We start from the raw sequence: 18813 nt of genomic DNA on the forward strand, positions 1-18813 counted from the left end.
AACAGTTGAGTGTATACAAAAAGAGATAATTTGTTTACAGGCTAGGTCTGTATTTTTATCTCATAGCTCTAGTGAAGCTAGACAAACAAGGAGAACCTTACTTTTGACCGCTTCTGGTTCGGGTGAGCTGGAAGGGGGGACAGTTGCTGGTGGTTGGATATTCCTCCTCTCTGCTGGGGTAGTGCTGACTGATGCTGTAGTCAGGCTACCTGCCTCTGCTGAGTTGATTGTAAGCCTCACCATGGTTTTGGACGTCTTCAGAAGACTGATAAACTGAAAGATTAAGAGAAAATCTGATGAAGAATATATATAAATATATGTATATATTTGTGCATATGTATGTGCATATGTATGTATATGTATGTGTATATACACATACATATACATATATATATATGCATGCATATACAGAATATATACACGTATATACAGAATATAGCTGGAGTATCACTTATAAAACAAAAATACAGAAAAATAACGGTTCTACAAACTGGAGCTAGAAGTCACCATCCTGCAGGTTTTCTTCACAATGAAGAAGGCCAAACATTTATGCTTTGATAATAAACAGTGTCAGAGTTAACTGTGGGACAGATCTGGCTGAAGTTATTCAATTAGCTTCCCTGAAACTCTGTCAAGTTGTTATTTAGAAAGGGAAATAGCGTTCTCCAAAGGGTTGAAGTATCAGGCTTGGAATATAACACATTGATTGTTACAGACCCTCCCCATGTATAAGCACAGTAAATGACCTAATTTACCACTGATGCAATTTAACATGCATAATACAGACATTTAAATTTTACTGTTTCTCATACTTTTAAAGTGTTACATATGAAAATACATTATTCAGAAATAGTTCATGCCTTTTATCCCACATCTAAGTGCCTCTGATTCATCAGATCTGAACCACAGGGAAAAAACAGCCACATGCAGAGAAATGCACAGAAAGACTATTTATGTAGTGCATTAATACAAAATAGCAACTGAGCTCTAAATGCAGGATTTATCTTATTCTACAGTAGTTTCCTTATCCAGACAAAGCCTCTAGATATTTGGTTCATTAGACAGCTTTGAAAACGAAATCAGAGTACAGTCACAAAAACCTTAGTGGTTCTAGACATATTCATCTCCTATATTTAGTGGTGTGATTTCTATGCTATTCTTTACACTTCAGAAGCACCTTTTCTACTGGATAGCCCACAACAATTTCATCATCCACTGCCAGGATCTGGTCCCCAACTTTGATTCTTCCATCCTGGAAACAAAATAGAAAAAAAAACAAACTATGAGTACTACAGATGCTACTCCAAAAAACATTTTTCATTCCCTATATGGATTTAAAATGTTCTCACACCTTTGCTGCTGCACCATGATCTGTTAAGCTCTTAATAACTACTCCATTAATTGTGTCTTCTTCACTAATGGCAATTCCCAAACCTCCTTGATCCTGGGATAAATAGAAATATGCAAATGGTTAGGTACTGCATTTACCAAAACGCTAGAATACATTCAGAAATAACTAGTGAAGCTTGCAGACATAACAAAAGTTTTCACAATGCATCAATGTTTTCCTTTTAAACTAATTATTTCTGAAATAGCAGATTTTTCCAACCTACAAATAGTGCATTGACTACCAAGATAGTTAGCAAGACAAATCTGAAGCAAATCTAAATTCAAACTTATTCTTCTTGAAACTTTGTAGGTCAACTGTGATTCAGTTGTTAAATTCATAAACAGACATAAGAATTACAGTAAATCACAGAATGGCTAAGGTTGGAAGGGACCTCTAGAGGTCATCTGGTCCAAACCTCTGTGCTTAAGTAGGGACACCTAAAGCAGGTTGCCACAACCACGTCCAAGCAGCTTTTGAAGATCTTCAAGAAAGGAGACTCTACAACCTTGCTGGGAAACCTGTACCAGTGCTCCATCACCAGTACAGTAGAGAATTGTATCCTGACATTTAGACTGAATCTCTTGTGTTCCAGTTTGTGCCCAGTGCCTCTACTCTTGGCACTGGGCACCACTGAAAATACCATCGGTCTGTCCTCTTTGCACTCTCACTTCAGGCATTAGTACAAATCAGTAAGATCCTCCCTTCAAGCCTTCTCTTCTGCAGGCTGGACAGTCCTAACTCTTTTAGCCTCTCCTCATAGGAGATGTGCTCCAGTCCTTTGATAATCTTGGTGGCCCTCTGTTGGACTCCTTCCAGTATGTCCAGGTCTCTTGCACTGGGGGACCAAGAACTGGACACAGTGCTGCTGGTACAGCCTCACCAATGCTGAATAGAGGTGAAGAATCACCCATCTTGACATGCTAGTGGTATTTCGTCTAATACAGCCAAGAATATGGTTAGTTTTCCTAGCAGGAACTCAGAACATTTGGAAACTATAGACTAAGGTAAATAAAACTTCATGATATAGCTTAAATTCTCTATTTGAAACCACAGAAGAAATACGTACAGCAATGGAAAATACAGAGGATGGAAAAATGCATGCTCATCCCTTGAAATTAGCAAATGTTTGGGACAGAGTGAAATTTCCCCAGTGTTTTTAGCTAGAATTAAATCATCTGGATACCATCATTTCTAAGATACTGTGCTGGTTGACAAGGGAAGGCTAGGTGCCTTCCAAGGAGACAAACTTGTGAACCTTTGTGAAGTCTAGTCTCATGTCCACTGAATGCGACTCTTCTTCCCCATGCCAATAAGCAGGAGCTTATTTTTTCTACCCTCATGTGGCAGCTTCACAGTTATGTAACACTTGGCCATTTTTTCTCAGCTGCACAGTTTCAGAAAAATATATATATTATTTTCAGGGGATTTGCTGCTTATACTCTAATGCTAATTAATTTACTTGGAACAATGCAGGCAATGTTTTACCTTAGGCAGCAAACAAACAAACTCTCTGTTCAACTATAGCAACTAGTTACTGAAAATTTTGTCATTAGGTCAAGAGATGACTTATTTCAGAGATACAGATCACGTAGAGAATTTATGTGAAGTTTAAAAGGCAGTCATTACATCAGCAAAGTTTTTGGTTCACTCACAAAAACAAAGAACAAAAGACCCCTAGAAATCTCTATTGTTACTTCTAGTAAGCAAGGGACAAAGTTTGTTTCCCATTAAGTGGGACTCCGTTACAAAAAAATCAAGCTGGTGAACACAAATGTGGCTGGTGTAAATTTAATTTTCAGCACATACCTTAGGGAGTTCCACATACTGAATATTTTTATACGAACTGAAGTCAGAACTAACACTGGAGTTTCCAGCACTGGGATCAATCTGATAATGAAAACACAACTGTGAGCAGCTATTTTCAGCATTTTTCATCAAAATGAACTAGCATGCATACATTTAAAGCGGGACTGGTCATTTTATGGATCCATTTAAACTGCTATAACCCTATTCATGGCAATATTAGATTTACTTCTCAGATAGGTGAACATAAAGTAAAAAAGAAATAGGAACAGTAAGTCACAGAATCACAGAATTTCTAGGTTGGAAGAGACCTCAAGATCACCTAGTCCAGTCTCTGACCTAACGCTAACAGTCCCCACTAAACCATATCCCTAAGCTCTACATCTAAACGTCTTTTAAAGACTTCAGGGAAGTGGTGGAGTCACCATCCCTGGGGCAGCCTGTTCCAATGTCTAACAACCCTTTCGGTAAAGAAGTTCTTCCTAACATCCAATCTAAAACTCCCCTGGCGCAACAAGGGAGTTTTCTTTAGTAAAAAAAAAATCCTTATAGTTTAGTTTCAGTCTAACACTGTCACATAGCTAAAAACGTCATTCTCTGGGTTGTACAGTATTGACTTAGCACATTGTCTATTTCCTTTTTGTGACTGATGGAGCAACAAAGCAGTGCCATGTAAAATTCTAACCAAAACAAATAAATACATATATTCAGCAAATGTAGCAGCTGCACTAAAACCTCTTTGTTTTTCCATTGGATTTCTTCTTTTTTTGTAGTATTTGCTAAGTAGACAGAGAGTACCCCTGTATCTAGAACAGTGTCAGTATCTCAGTCAAACGAAGAAACAAATATTTACTTTACCTCTTGGTTTTGAAGAGTCCCTGAAGTACAAGCCTCTATTGACTTTGTAGGGCAAACGGCCATCTGATTTACTGCATCTTTATTTCTAAAATAGATTCAGGTACAGCATACGGTAAAGCAATGCCATGTTTCTTAGACATGTTCAAGTCTAGCTCTTTTTTCTGCTTTATTTGTGGCAGTACCAACACAAATATGAAAACAGAAAACTCAAAACATATTAAAAATCTACAAAGAACTGGGTACAAAAGCATACCTATCTCACCAAAATTAAAAAACAGAAACAATCCCTGTGCAAGAACTTGAGCATATTAAACATGTTTTTTTAATAAAACTTTTAAAGACAACTTACCTGATAAAGATTATTTTTACTTTAGATGGTGCACATTTGATTATTGATGAAGCATTCTGGTGAGTCCTTCCATAGAGCATTTGCCCATTTATCTATGTAAAAGAAAGTAGAAATTATTTCTGCAAATATTCCAGTTCCCTTAATCTTTTGATCAGGCTTAAAAAATCCACTATCCCACATCAGTGGCTAAAACAGGAAATGTATTAAAATTAAGGAATATGGTGTGTCCAGCTTTTACTTACTTTCTTTAGTAAAAAAAATCCTTATAGTTTAGTTTCAGTCTAACACTGTCACATAGCTAAAAATGTCATTCTCTGGGTTGTACAGTATTGACTTAGCACATCGTCTATTTCCTTTTTGTGCCTGATGGAGCAACAAAGCAGGGCCATGTAAAATTCTAACCAAAACAAATAAATACATACATTCAGCAATAAGATTACTACTCTTTATTAAATCACAACTGTGAGCAATGCACTTTATGCAAAGGAGTCTGAATGTTGCTGCATTTACAATCTGAAGATTTGACCTTAGAATCATTGTCTTCATTTAGCTGAGCAGACTCACTGAAAGCCCCTGAAACTCACATGATTCAGATATGGCTGGAGATATCAGTGTGAACTTGCAGAATATGCAAAGCCATAACTGGCTTACATTTTATTATGTTTGTTCCTGCAAATGGAAAGCCACAGTGGATAAGTCCATTTTAAGAATGGGGAAATTATTTGAAAAGGACTGCTTGGACCCACACAAAGGGTAAATAGTACAACATACACCAAGGTAGTACAAACAGAAGCAGAGACGCAGCAAACAGGAAGCAACAGAAGCAAGACACTGAACTGAGTGTTGAGTTTAACAGCAAACCCTCAGCTCCCATGAAAGCTGTACCTACTAGGCACTGTCACAAGATTACTGAGCCCTACCATTTACACTTGAAATGACAATCCAGACACAGTAGTGCTTCCAGTGTTTACCCTGCACTTATGAAGAAACATAGTCAATCTGTCAGCTGGGGGATGAGACATGATCCACCACAGCTGATGAGCAGCAACTCTGGAACCTGAGGAGCAAGCTTAGATGCCCCTTTCAGAAGATCCTAAGAGGATCTCTTAGCATTAGGTTTCAGGTTCACAGTAAGTTTATATGAGAACTGGCTCAGATAGATGTGTTTCAATGTGTTCTAAGGATATTCAGCATCTGCAATAGTAAGGTTTTTGAACTTTAAAGCTTTAACTGAATCAAGAGAACCACCTAGCATATAACATTGGACTCTGCAGATAGCAGGCATGAGGCTAGGTACCTCAAAAAACAGTAACGCAAAACCGCTGACAGGCTGTAGGAGTTCAGTATCACCCTCATGCTTTATTCAGTCCCACCATTCCTTTTCAACTACAGTGCATTATTAGACCTCAACATACAGTTCTGAGGTTACAGAAAAGCAGTTCTGTGATGGCAATGTTAATTACCATAACTACTGCTGCTGGACTGGTGAATGCTGTAACAGAATACATCTGCAAGAACATCAGTTGAACTGTAGCAATATAAAAATAAACATTATGCTCTTAAACATATTGAGAATGTTAGTTGCATAGTCAGTGGTTGTGTTCCTTCGAAAAGCCACTAGAGAACAGCTCAAATTTGTCATGAGATGACAGTCCTTGATACAAATGGATCTGCTCCTATTTCCCCTATTTAATTTCCATTTCATATGTAACACAACGTTAACAGCATTCTTATATTACCACACTTCCACTAGACAAAGAAGTAATTAGAAAGTCTGAAGCACTCCACAGATGGATGGAGTACAGGACTTCAGTGTTTTCATGGTCCACAATGCATTGCTCTTCCATACATCTCCATGACACAGAAACTGCTGGATCTCATCATTTTTATCCACTTTAAACACACAAGCACATGCACTTTTACTCCATACTACTGTAACCAGGAAGAAGAAAAAAATCCCAGCTGCAACTATTTCCCATACACCAGCATATATATTTGGTAGCCAGTGTTGTCAATGTGAGTACCTTGGGAATTTCAAGATCTACTGAAAAACACCTATTTTGCAGCAAGAATCTTATTTTTGTATATATTTTAAGTCAGTATGTTTTGTTGTCAGTATAAATTGCAAGAACTCACCTCTAGCAACTCATCTGCAATCTGTAACCTGCCATCTTTGCCAGCTGCTCCATTTGGATCAATTCCCACTATAAAGACACTCATCCTGGATCGGTCTTTGTTACCAGCAAGACTAAGTCCCAGACCTGTCCTTCCTTTTTCCAGCTCAATCATGTGTAGCTCCCCTGGTAGATTTCCATAGCGCTGCATGATCTTTTCTAAATGTAAAGGTGTGGGCAGCAGAGGTTGGATTTATATTAGAAAGTCTCACAAACCACCCAGACAGTCATGAGCAATGTCCAACAGTATCTGATAGCACAATTCCAAACTAGATGAGAAATTTTTAACTATACACCACACTTTCATTTCAGCTAAGTCTTAGGTGATTTCTAGTTCTATGTTTTCTTTCCAACTTTGGAAAACAATAAATCTTTTCTTAAAAAAAAAAAAAAAAAGACTTTTAATGTATAAAAGCAATAATTTTAACTCTCTTTACTCCAAAAACACTTCAAGGAACAGGAATTATGAGATTATATATCACTGCCATCAGTTCCCTAGATTACACTGAAATTCTGCAAATAGTCCTGAATGAGAAATAGTCTAGACAATGGAGGAACACAGAGATCGAAATGCAATTTAGAAGAACAAATTACTTTTGTATTTTACTTTGTTCCTCTAATCAACCACAACTGAAAGCTGACAACAAAGCTTAACACCCAAACCACAAAACACACAAGAACAAAGTAGTTCAAACTGGACATCCTGTGTCTTCTGCTACAATGTTATTTCAACAATGAATATTTGAAAAAATGGTCATCAAGGATAAACTTACTCCAGCTGTAACCGAACTCATCCTCTTTTTCCATATCTTCTTGGACTTTGCTGGAAGATGACTGTGTAACATCACAGCTCATTCCTGAAAATGCTGGAGGAGGGGGCAGAGGCAAGTTACAAAATGAAGTCTTTTCTGGCTCTGAATCTGACTGACTGAATGCCTGTGGAGAATAAGAAAAATACAGTGGCTAAGCAAATGCAGACTCTGCATAAGGCAACCTAGTATACAAAAATGTCAAAATGTCAATGACTATAGCTTTGAAGTTTAAATACCAAGCAGCTGGAATTCTAAATGAGTAACACGGCACAGAAAAGCTGCAAGAGATCAAAGATGGAAACAAACGCTATGCGAGGTAAGAGAGAACTTCACTCCAAAATGTGTTGAGAAGCATACAGAACCGACAAGAAAAGCCCAATTCAGTAAAGTTTTATGTGCCACTTCACATGTCAGAAAAAAGTCTCTTGTGAAGACTCAACTTATTTTTTACAATATGCCGTATTTGTAAAAGAATTCTATTGTATTTTATTTTTAAAAGCTGCCACATGTATTTTTTCTTCTGATATGCTTGGGAAGCCAAATAGGAGAAAAGGGAGCTGAAACAGAGAACTTAGTGTTTTCAATGGAAAGGACGATTTAAAAACAAAATTAAACAGATAACTGAAAAAAATCCACAGTAACTGGACTTTCTCAGTTCTATTTACTGATTTCCTGTAAGTTACATGACGGAGATCACGTAAAGTAAGATAGAAATTAAACCACAAAGAAGAAAGATACTTTTGGCCTTGATGTATGTCATAGATTCATGTTCACAAAAAATTAAAAGTATAAACTACTGCAACATAATGTTCAAATGCCATAATCTAATCTAGCAATCCTCCATTCCTACCAAATGAATACAGGAACATGGACTCTGGTCACGGATTTGGCTAGGCGTTTTAATTCATACCATTTCACCTGCTCAGGCAAACACACAGGCAAGGAATTCATGCCTGAATATCATCATTCTGAAGCTTATCTACGCCCTAAAGATTTTGTTATTTAGCAAATTGTTTGGTGATAAACAAGAATTTTTTTCAAGAACTAAGGCATTCCAAGTGTTGCACTAGCTTCATAGCCCTGTTCTTATCATTTCAGTTTTCACCTGAAATATTAAATCACCTCTCCTACAAAAAATTTGAATACAACGTCTCAGATGTTGTCTCTGGGAGCCAAAAACACTGAGATGCTTTCCTTATCAGATGCAACAGCACACAGAATAACAGTATACACCTTGGAAGACTTCAATCCTCTTTCAACTGAAGATGTTGAAAAAAACTACAAAGTTAACAACTTTGTGGCACTGAGATTTAAGGAAGTTCCAATTTCACAGGAAAAATTAGTTCTTTTCATTCTCTTTTTACTACAAAGATCTAACAAAAATGAAAATGCCATATTTTGGTTCCCTCATGCTGCTTCTGCTTGAAAAAAAAATATTCTCCTTTCATTCATAAAGTTTGCTCGGAGCTTGATGAAGAAGTCTTTGAATGTCAAATGCCTGGAAAGTATTAATATGGCACACAAGCCAATGATTTACATTAAAAGTTCTGATAAATGCCATGTGGGTTTTTTTTGTATCATTGTATCAGCTACGCCGGTCTGTGCTTGAAATCTAAGGCAATGCATATGTTATGTCACTGAACAACTTACAGTTCATGCAAATTATACTCTAAAACAGAAACCTCAATTGAAGCAACAAAATTACAGCAAAGAAATTTTATCCATCAGAATCTGAGAAGGGTGGAAACACCAGTTAATAGCAGAGCAATTATTTTTTCATAATAAAAAGTTCATGTATTCAACATGGAGAAAACTTGGTGGCAGACCTCTGCATTGAGCATGGATAAAAGGGAAAGTAGTTCTAGAAGCACTATGATTTTTCAGAGTGCTTTCTAGAGGTTTAACTAGAAAGCTACATACAGAAAAAACGAGGAAACAGTGTGTGAGCAGACCAGATTGCTAGATCTTACTGTAGTCTCTGTGTTTGAAATAAAAATCAGCATATAAATTTACTAATGTTCTCGGTAAATGACAGTGCTTCCAAGAACTTTGCAGAAATAAAGAAATGACAAAATATGACAAAACCAAACCAACTAACCAACCAACCAACCAACAAACAAAACAAAACAAAAAACCCACTGCTGTCAAGGTCTTCTGGAAGAAGATATATGTGTGGACATATGGCTGTATCCTGATGAGTACTTAGGAACTGCAGCTGCAGCCACTGTGATCTGACTGACAGAAAAAGTACTTGTTTCTGTATCTGTATGAATGTATACATACATCTGAGTATGTCTGATTTTTAGGAAAATGCTGAAATGAAAGTAAAAGCAAAGCTCCCTTGTGAAGAGGGTGAGGAGGGTGTTCCTATGCAATTCAGACGCTGGGGACCAGGTTCTGCCTTCAGGACTCAGCCTGTCACATGTGCATGTCTATCAACAGGAGCTGGCCCCTCAGTTTATGCACACATAAGACTTTTGCTCCCTGAATCAGGCCATACACACAAAAAAAAACAAACCTAAAATGCTTTAACTCATGAAATACTTGCAGTATGCCATGGCACAGTATTTCATATTACGTTATTTAAAACACAAAGCATCATACAGTGCATGAACCCATTTTGCTATCAGGGTCACTGATCACAGCCAAGCAAATATTAAAAGTGGCAGCAAACTTGGAGCAAGTATCACACTATCACTTTCAACATAGGAGGCACAGATAAAGAAGAAGCAGTACTTCAGGAGGTATCACAGGCCATGTACAAACACACAGAACACATACAGTATGACCCGCTCACTAGAATCAAAACAAACCTTGAATGGTGTGGGAGCAAAAGGGTTAGTTGGGGAACAACGGAAGGTAACCCTAATTGGATTCGATATCTCCTACAGCAACAGAAAACAGCAATCCGTATGTTACAGTACCTTTGGCAATACGCAGCATTATTAATGACAACTCGATTTCATTTTATTAACTGCAGTAGATTTATTAAGTCCATTTAAAAATGGACAAAATTATGTGGGGGGTTAAGGACCCTGATGCAGCAAGGTTTCTTACTGTACATGAACCTTATTTCACTACTAAGGAAGCTAACAGACATGGCAAAGACCATTATCTCAATGTAGAAACTGCAAAATCTTTTTTTTCCTCTAAAAATATGTGCAATTTTTTTGCAAATAATTTTGAAAATATAGAAAATACAAGCCATTGCTTATGTTATGTTACTACTCCCTTTCTTTGTAACTGTAACAAAGAGAGATTTCAAAAACATACATGCAATTATATACCAAATATTGTAAAAGTTCAGTGTACATTTGAGATATCTGACAGACTACAACATGGAAAAGAGAGAGGTTACAATCACTCCCAAAGTGTATAGCCGGAGAGAACTTCTATTAAATCAGAAATGCATGCACAAAAGAATTAAGCCTTTATTTATTATCGTTAGAGGTTAATTCTGTCCCCAATATAAGTAACATGCAGTAAGCACTAATCACAAAAAAACAGAATCTAACTTTTTTTTCAGATTTCCAAAGATGCAAGTATTATGTTGATGGTGCATTAAAAGAATTTTCAAGAAGCACATTTACAGCATCATAAAGCAAAAGCAGTCAATGTTTGTTGGTTTTTCACGGAGGGGGCAAAAAAAGTGATATCAAAACTGTAAAGTTTGAACCACATAAAAAGAAAACAAAGCAAATAGAAGCAAAACACCTCAAACTGATGAGAGATTTATACCCAGGTGGATAATTTAATAGATACCACATGGACTGATTTTGTAATTGATAATCCACTTCTTTGGCAGATCTCATTAATTCAGCTTCAGCGTTTAGGATTAACAGAGCTGACATTTCGTAACTTCTTTAAAACTTTTTTTCTACGTGCACGCATGTGTGTCTTTGCCTTCTTAATTCACTACACCGAATTCCAATCCTTGTTAGCACAGTATTTTACCCAAATTTCTTACAGTAGAACTTAAAAACAGAGACACTAATAGCAAAGAAGCACACATATAATGTTTGGTGAGTTAAAACCAGACAATGAGTCATCATCCAACCTTGTTAGTGTTGAACTGAGAAGAATCAGCAAATGGGTTAGTGCTGCTGAAGACAGCTGGCCTACTGAAAAGATTGTTCTGCGGGAAAGGCAGGGAAGGGTTCTAAAAGGAAAACATAACAGAAACTGAGCAAAATTTTTTTAAATGAAAGCTCTGTGACTCATGAAACAAAATGTGTTAATTTACTAGTTTGTGCTAGCCAAGCACAAGATCTCCATTTCATATATTTTGGTGCAGTCAGTTAAAGATAGTATTTGCTCTGTACTTCTAGGGTGTACACCCAAATATATCAGCTACATTTAGCAGAAAGTAGATGGAAAGCATGGATCTATCTGTTCTAGCCCACAAAATGCTTAAGTGCATTATTCAGCATTATGATCAACATAAAATTTACTTACTGTGATATATGTACAATTTTGCACAAGTATCTCAGTGTATGGGACACTCCTACCAATTAGCTAACTAAAATAGAATTGTGCATTTCTAGATCAGAATGAATGCAATTCTTAGTCATAATGCAGTACAAATTTAGGTTTAGTTTTATTTTGAAAACCACAGATGAGTTCTCATCATCTGATTTATGTCTTGTGGTAACACGTTCAGTGTCCTTTTCAAAATAGAAGGTTGAATAATTTTAGACATCTCTAAACAGAGTTAATAATACAGCTCACTTTTGCAAAAATGTGTGATTTCTTGAATTTAATAAAATGAAATTCTTTGGTCTTCTCGTTAAACAATGTGAGGTAGTTCCTCTCATTATTTAATGCAAAAAGTTTTCATATTTAGATGAAATCAAAGGGTGTATTTTGGTCATTTATATTCCTTACGTAGTTTTTGTATTGTACTCTGTTTTCAGATCAGAAACTTTTTAATAAAGAGGGAACAACTCTGACATTACATAGTATGTTGGAAACATTGTCAAATATATACTTAAAAATAATTTCTATATTACTTGTATCTATGTAGCTATGGCCTAAATGTTTGATGTCTGTACGCTTCATGCTACTGGAAAATAAGAAGCATCCTAAATGGAAAGGAATGTGAAAGGCTTGCAGCATCAACTAGTACATTTACATCATGGTAATTTAGTCCAGATATATGTTGCAGTTTAAAAACTTTCTTAAACTGCTTTTTTCTTTTAAACATTCCTGGAAATGTAAAATGCATTCCTACAGATTTATTCTCAAATATTTTGCAAAGCAAAATGCAATGCAATTTAGTAAGACAACACATTTTGGTTCTACAGTGTCTTCAGAACTGAGGAGGTAGAGTTCTGTATTAACAAGATTTCTTCATTGACAAGCCACTCATTATCAACAGGCAGTTTCCCTACAGTACAAGATTTTCCGTTTACATATGTAATTCACATTTGATGTCACATTTTGTAAAGAGAAGGTTGGGAAATGTAATTTACCATTGTAATGATCCTATTACACTAACAGTACATTAAGCCACTGCATAAAGTTATAAACTGTATTTTGATTAACTTTATGCAGCTAAAATAAGCATCACAAACATTTTATATACAAGCAGTGAAGTCCTAGTAAAAGAGGAAACACAGGATCAGCCACAGTAATTCAAAATCTTGCCTTTTACCATCTGTATTGATAGCATAACACCTAAAATATAACTGCCAGTTCAAATTATAATCCATGCAACTGCATCACATTATTTTGGTCTGCTTACCAGGACAGAATATGGGGCACTTATTTTTGTCTGAACAGGTATGTTTTAAACAATGTGCATAAAGCATGTCTTCTTCTACAGTCTACAGCAAGCAAAACAAGTGCTAAAATAAACGGTACTTTTCCTTTCACTTCTTTTTGCAAAATAAAACAAAAAGTAACAGAATAATTTTACTTTTTTTATTATTATTATTGTATAACTTGTGTTCAGCAATTTATTAATGTGTCCAGGATACGGAGGTATTGGGAAGCAACCTAGCATCTTGTAAAGCATAATGCTGTAACATAGATTGTCTGGGGCCATAACATGGTGACAGAGTAATTCTTACATGTACTCAGAGGTACACAGAATAGAGCAAGTATGAAACACAGATTTGATAGGTAACTGTTTACTAGGAAAATTATTGAACTAGTTTCTCACAACTTCTCTGCATTATTTGGGCTATTCTGGAATACACTTAGGAACTCTTTAACTACTACAGCAGCCCAAATGAAGTAAAAAAAAATGGGGAAAGAAACGGACTCATTAGCCACATCACTTGAAAATGACTGCCATGCAGAACCATATTAAGTACAGCTATTGTGTGCAGGCAGTTAACTATTTGGGTGACTGCACATGCATGAAGACAGGAAATTCCCTTATAAGATCTTACTATGAAGTACAGATGCAAGTTTCAAATATTGAAGACAATAAATATAATGCCATTTACAAAGATCACAATGAAAAGCATGTGTACAGCAAGAGCATATGCAATGTTTCTGCTCACAAATAAACAGAAGTTTGTTAATAAACATTCAAAAATAATGCACAAACTTAATAATAGGAAAGAAAGAGAACAAAGAACTGCAATTAAAAAAGGAGCATTCTCTAAATACGAAAAGTTGTGATAAAGTAATGGTGTAACATCCATCCCAAACAGTGTTCTGAACATTCAGCAGAGGCAATATTGTTCACATCACAGCAAATGCAAAAGCATTACTTTAGTAACTTGAGTATCAATAACCAACATTCAACAGAGCTTTTTCATGCAACTTTACCTTTGATGACTGATGATAAAATGGGTTAGTAGTTTTCTGCCCACAGGGAGCAGAAGCTGATGAAGGGCTATAAAGAGACTCTGGCTAGGGAACAAGAGTTATGAGACAACTAGTAAATAAACATGCAGTGTACACAGACTACAATGAGGAAGTTTAGTTTCTAGTGAATGCAAGCAACTATATTAAAGCTCATCAGCTTTTGTCTGCAACGTCCATGCAGATTAGTGACAGAAAACTTCCGCGTACTTCTAGGTCCTTTCATTAATGTCCAATGAACATTTTAACAGGTGTTGTATTTCTGCATGCGCTCCTCAGACATGCTGTCAATCTCTAAGAGTTGATTTTAATTAGACTCCTACTCTGCCCCCCAACAAATTATCATTCTTGAGTCTTTTCAAAATAGTTTGAGAACGGCGTGCTGGAGGGTAAATCCAAATCCAAATCGATTTCATTCTAAACGGAAATAATACTTAAATCAAATCTTTGTTCCTGAAATAGCTGAGATGGAACTTTCAGGCTTAAATATCCCATTCCCAAACACCACCACGTTGAACATTCCATTCATCTATTACTACACAATATGTCTCTTTTCATATTTTTTATGCTTACCCTTGGTCTGCTTATAATGCTCTGTACCATAAAGACTACAGGATTGCCTGCCTTCCGTATGGCTTCCACAGCTTGTTCATGGCTGGCATCTCTGAGATCAATTCCATCCACCTGTAATTGGAAGGCCTCATCTTAACATTACAAGAAGCTACAAGAATCATGAATCAGCTTTGGGTTTTGGACAGGAAACCTCGTATAAAACCTAAGCCCAAACCTGTTGGTGGAAAAGCTTCCAATGACTTGGCCTTGTTTATGTCCCTCACACACAGGTTTGAGACTTCAAAGAACACTGAAAGGACATGAAATAAATGTCCATGATTTTAAATACAGAGTTTTCAACATTCCTGGTTCAGGTGCCATATTTTTTCCCCACAGGCAATGTAATACAAGAGACATGATAATATGAACAAGTTGCAGCATTTGCCAAATACTGCTGCCTATAAAACCTATCTCAGACTAACCTACCTCCCCAAGATCTTAAATTTCCAAACTGAAACTGGTTAAGCGCTAGAAGGTCTTTCATTATGAGTTATGATGTCTGTACTTTTTTTCTCTTTCTTTTCTTTTTTTTTTTTTTTTTTAATTACTAAAAATACCAATAATGTAAAGCCAGATTCAGCTATTAGATGCAATCCCCAGAAGATAAATTTTCAGGTCAGAATCCATGAGCTTTCTCTCTTCTAAAATAAAACATTTACAAAGGATGGCTAAGGACAAATTTTTGCTTGGTTGCTCCTTATCATGCTTTCATATATATCAGTGTCTTGTTATCCAGGTAAAAACCATGTTATGGTGAAATTAGCATCAGTGAAGCATTCTCACAATGACCACAATAAAAGCTAGAAGCTAACACAGAAAGGTTATTTATTAGTGGTAATTCTTGCACACAGAGTTATAAAATGAGGATTACCCCTACCTCTTTAACTGTCTAACATAATCTTAAACTTAACTATCAAATGTAAAATACAGAGAGAAAGAAAAAGCAGTTGTGAGAGGGTTCTAAACCTATAAGGGACTGAACAATAACACTGCTTCTCTGCAACCTTCCATGTCTGAAATACTGTATGCGCTGATAGAAAGAAAAGACAAGAAAACCCTAAATATGCCACAACTTGAGAAACTGAAACCATCCAGTTAGTTAGTCATATTAACAAGACTTTAGTTACATAATTTTGATCACCCACTTTATCTTCTGCAAGCACCATTCTCAGAGACAATCACTGCATTCTTACAAAACCAAGCATTCAGCAATAATGAATAATTATTAACTTTGTAGCCATCAAGCAAAATTTCACCTCCCCATTTGTCGTCCATTGGAAAAATCTTCTATTTTGTCCAAGTAAGTGCTGCCTGCATTAATGTATTATTTCAAGGTCCTATATTTAGATCTTGCAGCAGCCACTTATCTCCAGTTTTAGTATCACTAGGTAAAGAATGTGCAGTCTGACCCAGGGATAGTATTAATATCTCCATCACTCTGCTCATTACGTTCTTACTTATGGACAATCAGATAAAAACATTCAGCAGGATGAAAAGAAGTACAGTTCCTGTGACATGGCATGACAACAGAAACAGGGTCATGTCTTATTTATTGATAACCATCACAGGAAAGACATCCCTTTCAGTACATCCATCCACCCTTAAACATCTTTGAACTAGAATGCAGAAATTGCTGCATAAGCACAGGATTGGATAAGCAGAAGATGATGAATCTAGATCATTTCTTCCCTGCAGCACCACCGGTTACACTATCTTCAGGTATGAACGCAATGCTCTCAACTTCCTTGCAACACCTCCGTATCAAATCCACCTTTCTATATGTCATAAGGAAAAAAAATAGTATCTTCCTTAATTCCTGAAATGCACAAGAATGATGTGGCCCGAGTACAAATTAAAAGGGAAATAAGCGTAGCATTTATTTGCATGATGTCCTGTTCTCTGGCCATTTCTGTTGCTATCCAGTATGCAAAGATAAAACTTTTTAGCTTCACCAAACTTAAGCTTTTTCCTACACATGCTGGTTTTATGAGAGGCAGGTAGAACTACTGTTTTTGTAGATCCCTTCTCCCATATCTATGCTTCAGGTTGTAAAATCAACTTAAAACTGCACACAGACATCAGTAGATGGTACTACTGTGTTTGTAACACAGTAGTACACTATGGCTCACGTGGTGACAGCTGTAGCAATTGCAGAGCTGTCTGCCCAAGACCAAACATCCATCTCAGCAACTCCTGAGATGCTGGGGGTACTAGATCCAAAAGGCACTCAGCTGGTACCTCCACAATCCGATCTCCCGTTTTCAGCGTTCCATTTTTGCCAGCTGGGCTGTCCTCCAGAATGTGTTTGATAAAGATCCCTCTCATCACTTCCCCATTACTCAGGCGGCTTCCCATCCCTCGTCCTCCAACAATGCTGATCCCCAGTGACTTGCTAGGCTCTCTCCAAAGTTCAACCCTGTTGTGACAAAACAAGGAGCAAAATAAATGATCTATTGTGATTGTGACGGTGCCAACTGAAGACTCCTGGATTTACAAGATGGTTTAAGAACATTCAGTAATAATTTCTCCTTGCCTAGATTTTTGTCTTTCAGTGAGTGAATCTATTAGATTGCTCAGAAAGTCTGTAATTGTGCCTGCTGCTGTTCACTTTATTTTGGCTTCTAATTAAAACTTTGTATCCTTCTCTTCATCTTTTCTTATTGGCTCCCAGACAGTAAGCCTGTCTGGGCTTACCAAAAATACATAAATAAATAGATAAATAAATAAATTACCAAAGCAATCAAGGAAAGTGTTAGATTGCAGGGATTTAGCCCACCAGCAGTAAAAATCAACAGTGAATTACTCTTGCAATGCACAATATATGCAACAGGTTTCAATTTTTTTGAATTTCAGATTAGATTTAGATTTTATAGTGTACAAGATCTGCACTTACTTTCTGGGCTGGTTCCAGTTACTGAAAGTTGCATTTTGAAGTTCACTTTCTTCTCCCTCCCCCTCTTCACGTTCTGGAAGCTCTGGGATTTCCCTGCTGATGAACATGAGCATGCAATTCATTTAAAAAAAAATCCCATATAATCACTGTATTTCTCTGCAAAATTTCACATACAGGATCAGCATTGTATTTGTACACAGAATTCATATCAGTACAGAGATCTGCCTTATGAGAAAACTGTTAGAACACATACTGCATTCAGGGATTCCCCATCCATTTGTCTCTGATTTTACGTTGCCAACAACCGACAGCTACAGAACAAAGACCTGTATTTCAGAACTACAACCAAATATAATTGCTTATTGTTTCCAAAATGGAAGAAATAACAACATAAAAATTCAAGGACAGTTATTGTTGTTGGACTTTAAGTTAAAGAAGACAAAAATCGTTAGACGCTGAATATTTTGGCCTGTAAGTAATGAATTTTTGAAGGCAAGGAAAAAGATGGCAAAATTCATTCCTTGCAGTATACATTCAGGATAGACTATCAATACTAAATTCTCATGGTTGAAGCACAGAATATTTGTGGCAATACATAAATCAAATTGCATGGTATTTAAGAGGAATTTTGGATGAGACAGCATGCAATCTCCTCAGTGGAGAGAACAAACACCTATAAAATAGCCTAGTAAAAATGTCAGAAAAAATTTATTAACCAAAGCAAAAACTGTATTTTAAATAGACTTTTTTTTTTTATTTTTTCTTAATGGAGGCTAGCCTGAGGAAAAGTAACCATTTATCAGCTCTTCTAAAAAAAAAAAAAAATTGCCATCCTGAACTATGCGAAGTGTATGCAAAAAGCTCAATCTAAGAGTCCTATGGGATAAAAAGTCTTTTGACTCACCTGACTGTATGGGAAGGAAAAAGTTCAATGGGCACAGTTTCCTCTGTCTGTTGTTCCAAACTGGCTCTGTACTCTTCTAAATTTTCTGCTGGCACATATGTAATACTGTAATAAAATGGAACATGATTAAAGTAGTATGAGCACTGGTGGACATACCCTTCATGGGTGTGAGGAATGGATATGAGGATGTCACTCAAGACTA

The 18813-nt window shown here is 36.5% G+C and overlaps 1 protein-coding gene across 13 annotated transcripts in view; it reads right to left on the bottom strand.

The window, feature by feature from the left end:
- Window positions 1-18813, bottom strand: part of MPDZ (multiple PDZ domain crumbs cell polarity complex component) — a 105885-nt gene that overhangs the window by 15641 nt on the left and 71431 nt on the right. For 7 of the 13 annotated variants that reach the window (XM_084504735.1, XM_084504734.1, XM_084504726.1 and 4 more), the window contains 15 exons: window positions 18612-18716; window positions 17708-17803; window positions 17053-17230; window positions 14776-14886; window positions 14167-14250; window positions 11444-11545; window positions 10200-10271; window positions 7348-7510; window positions 6537-6733; window positions 4401-4492; window positions 4052-4136; window positions 3197-3277; window positions 1352-1444; window positions 1178-1252; window positions 102-273 (listed from right to left, as the gene is read on the bottom strand). In XM_084504735.1, coding sequence (XP_084360861.1) covers window positions 102-273; window positions 1178-1252; window positions 1352-1444; window positions 3197-3277; window positions 4052-4136; window positions 4401-4492; window positions 6537-6733; window positions 7348-7510; window positions 10200-10271; window positions 11444-11545; window positions 14167-14250; window positions 14776-14886; window positions 17053-17230; window positions 17708-17803; window positions 18612-18716 — 1706 coding nt within the window. The remainder of the gene's footprint in view (window positions 1-101; window positions 274-1177; window positions 1253-1351; window positions 1445-3196; window positions 3278-4051; window positions 4137-4400; window positions 4493-6536; window positions 6734-7347; window positions 7511-10199; window positions 10272-11443; window positions 11546-14166; window positions 14251-14775; window positions 14887-17052; window positions 17231-17707; window positions 17804-18611; window positions 18717-18813) is intronic. The other 6 variants (XM_084504728.1, XM_084504729.1, XM_084504737.1 and 3 more) reach the window with 3 other exon arrangements.

This window comes from Aythya ferina (assembly GCF_964211825.1).
Source record: "Aythya ferina genome assembly, chromosome: Z".
In the NCBI taxonomy this organism is placed as follows: domain Eukaryota; kingdom Metazoa; phylum Chordata; class Aves; order Anseriformes; family Anatidae; genus Aythya; species Aythya ferina.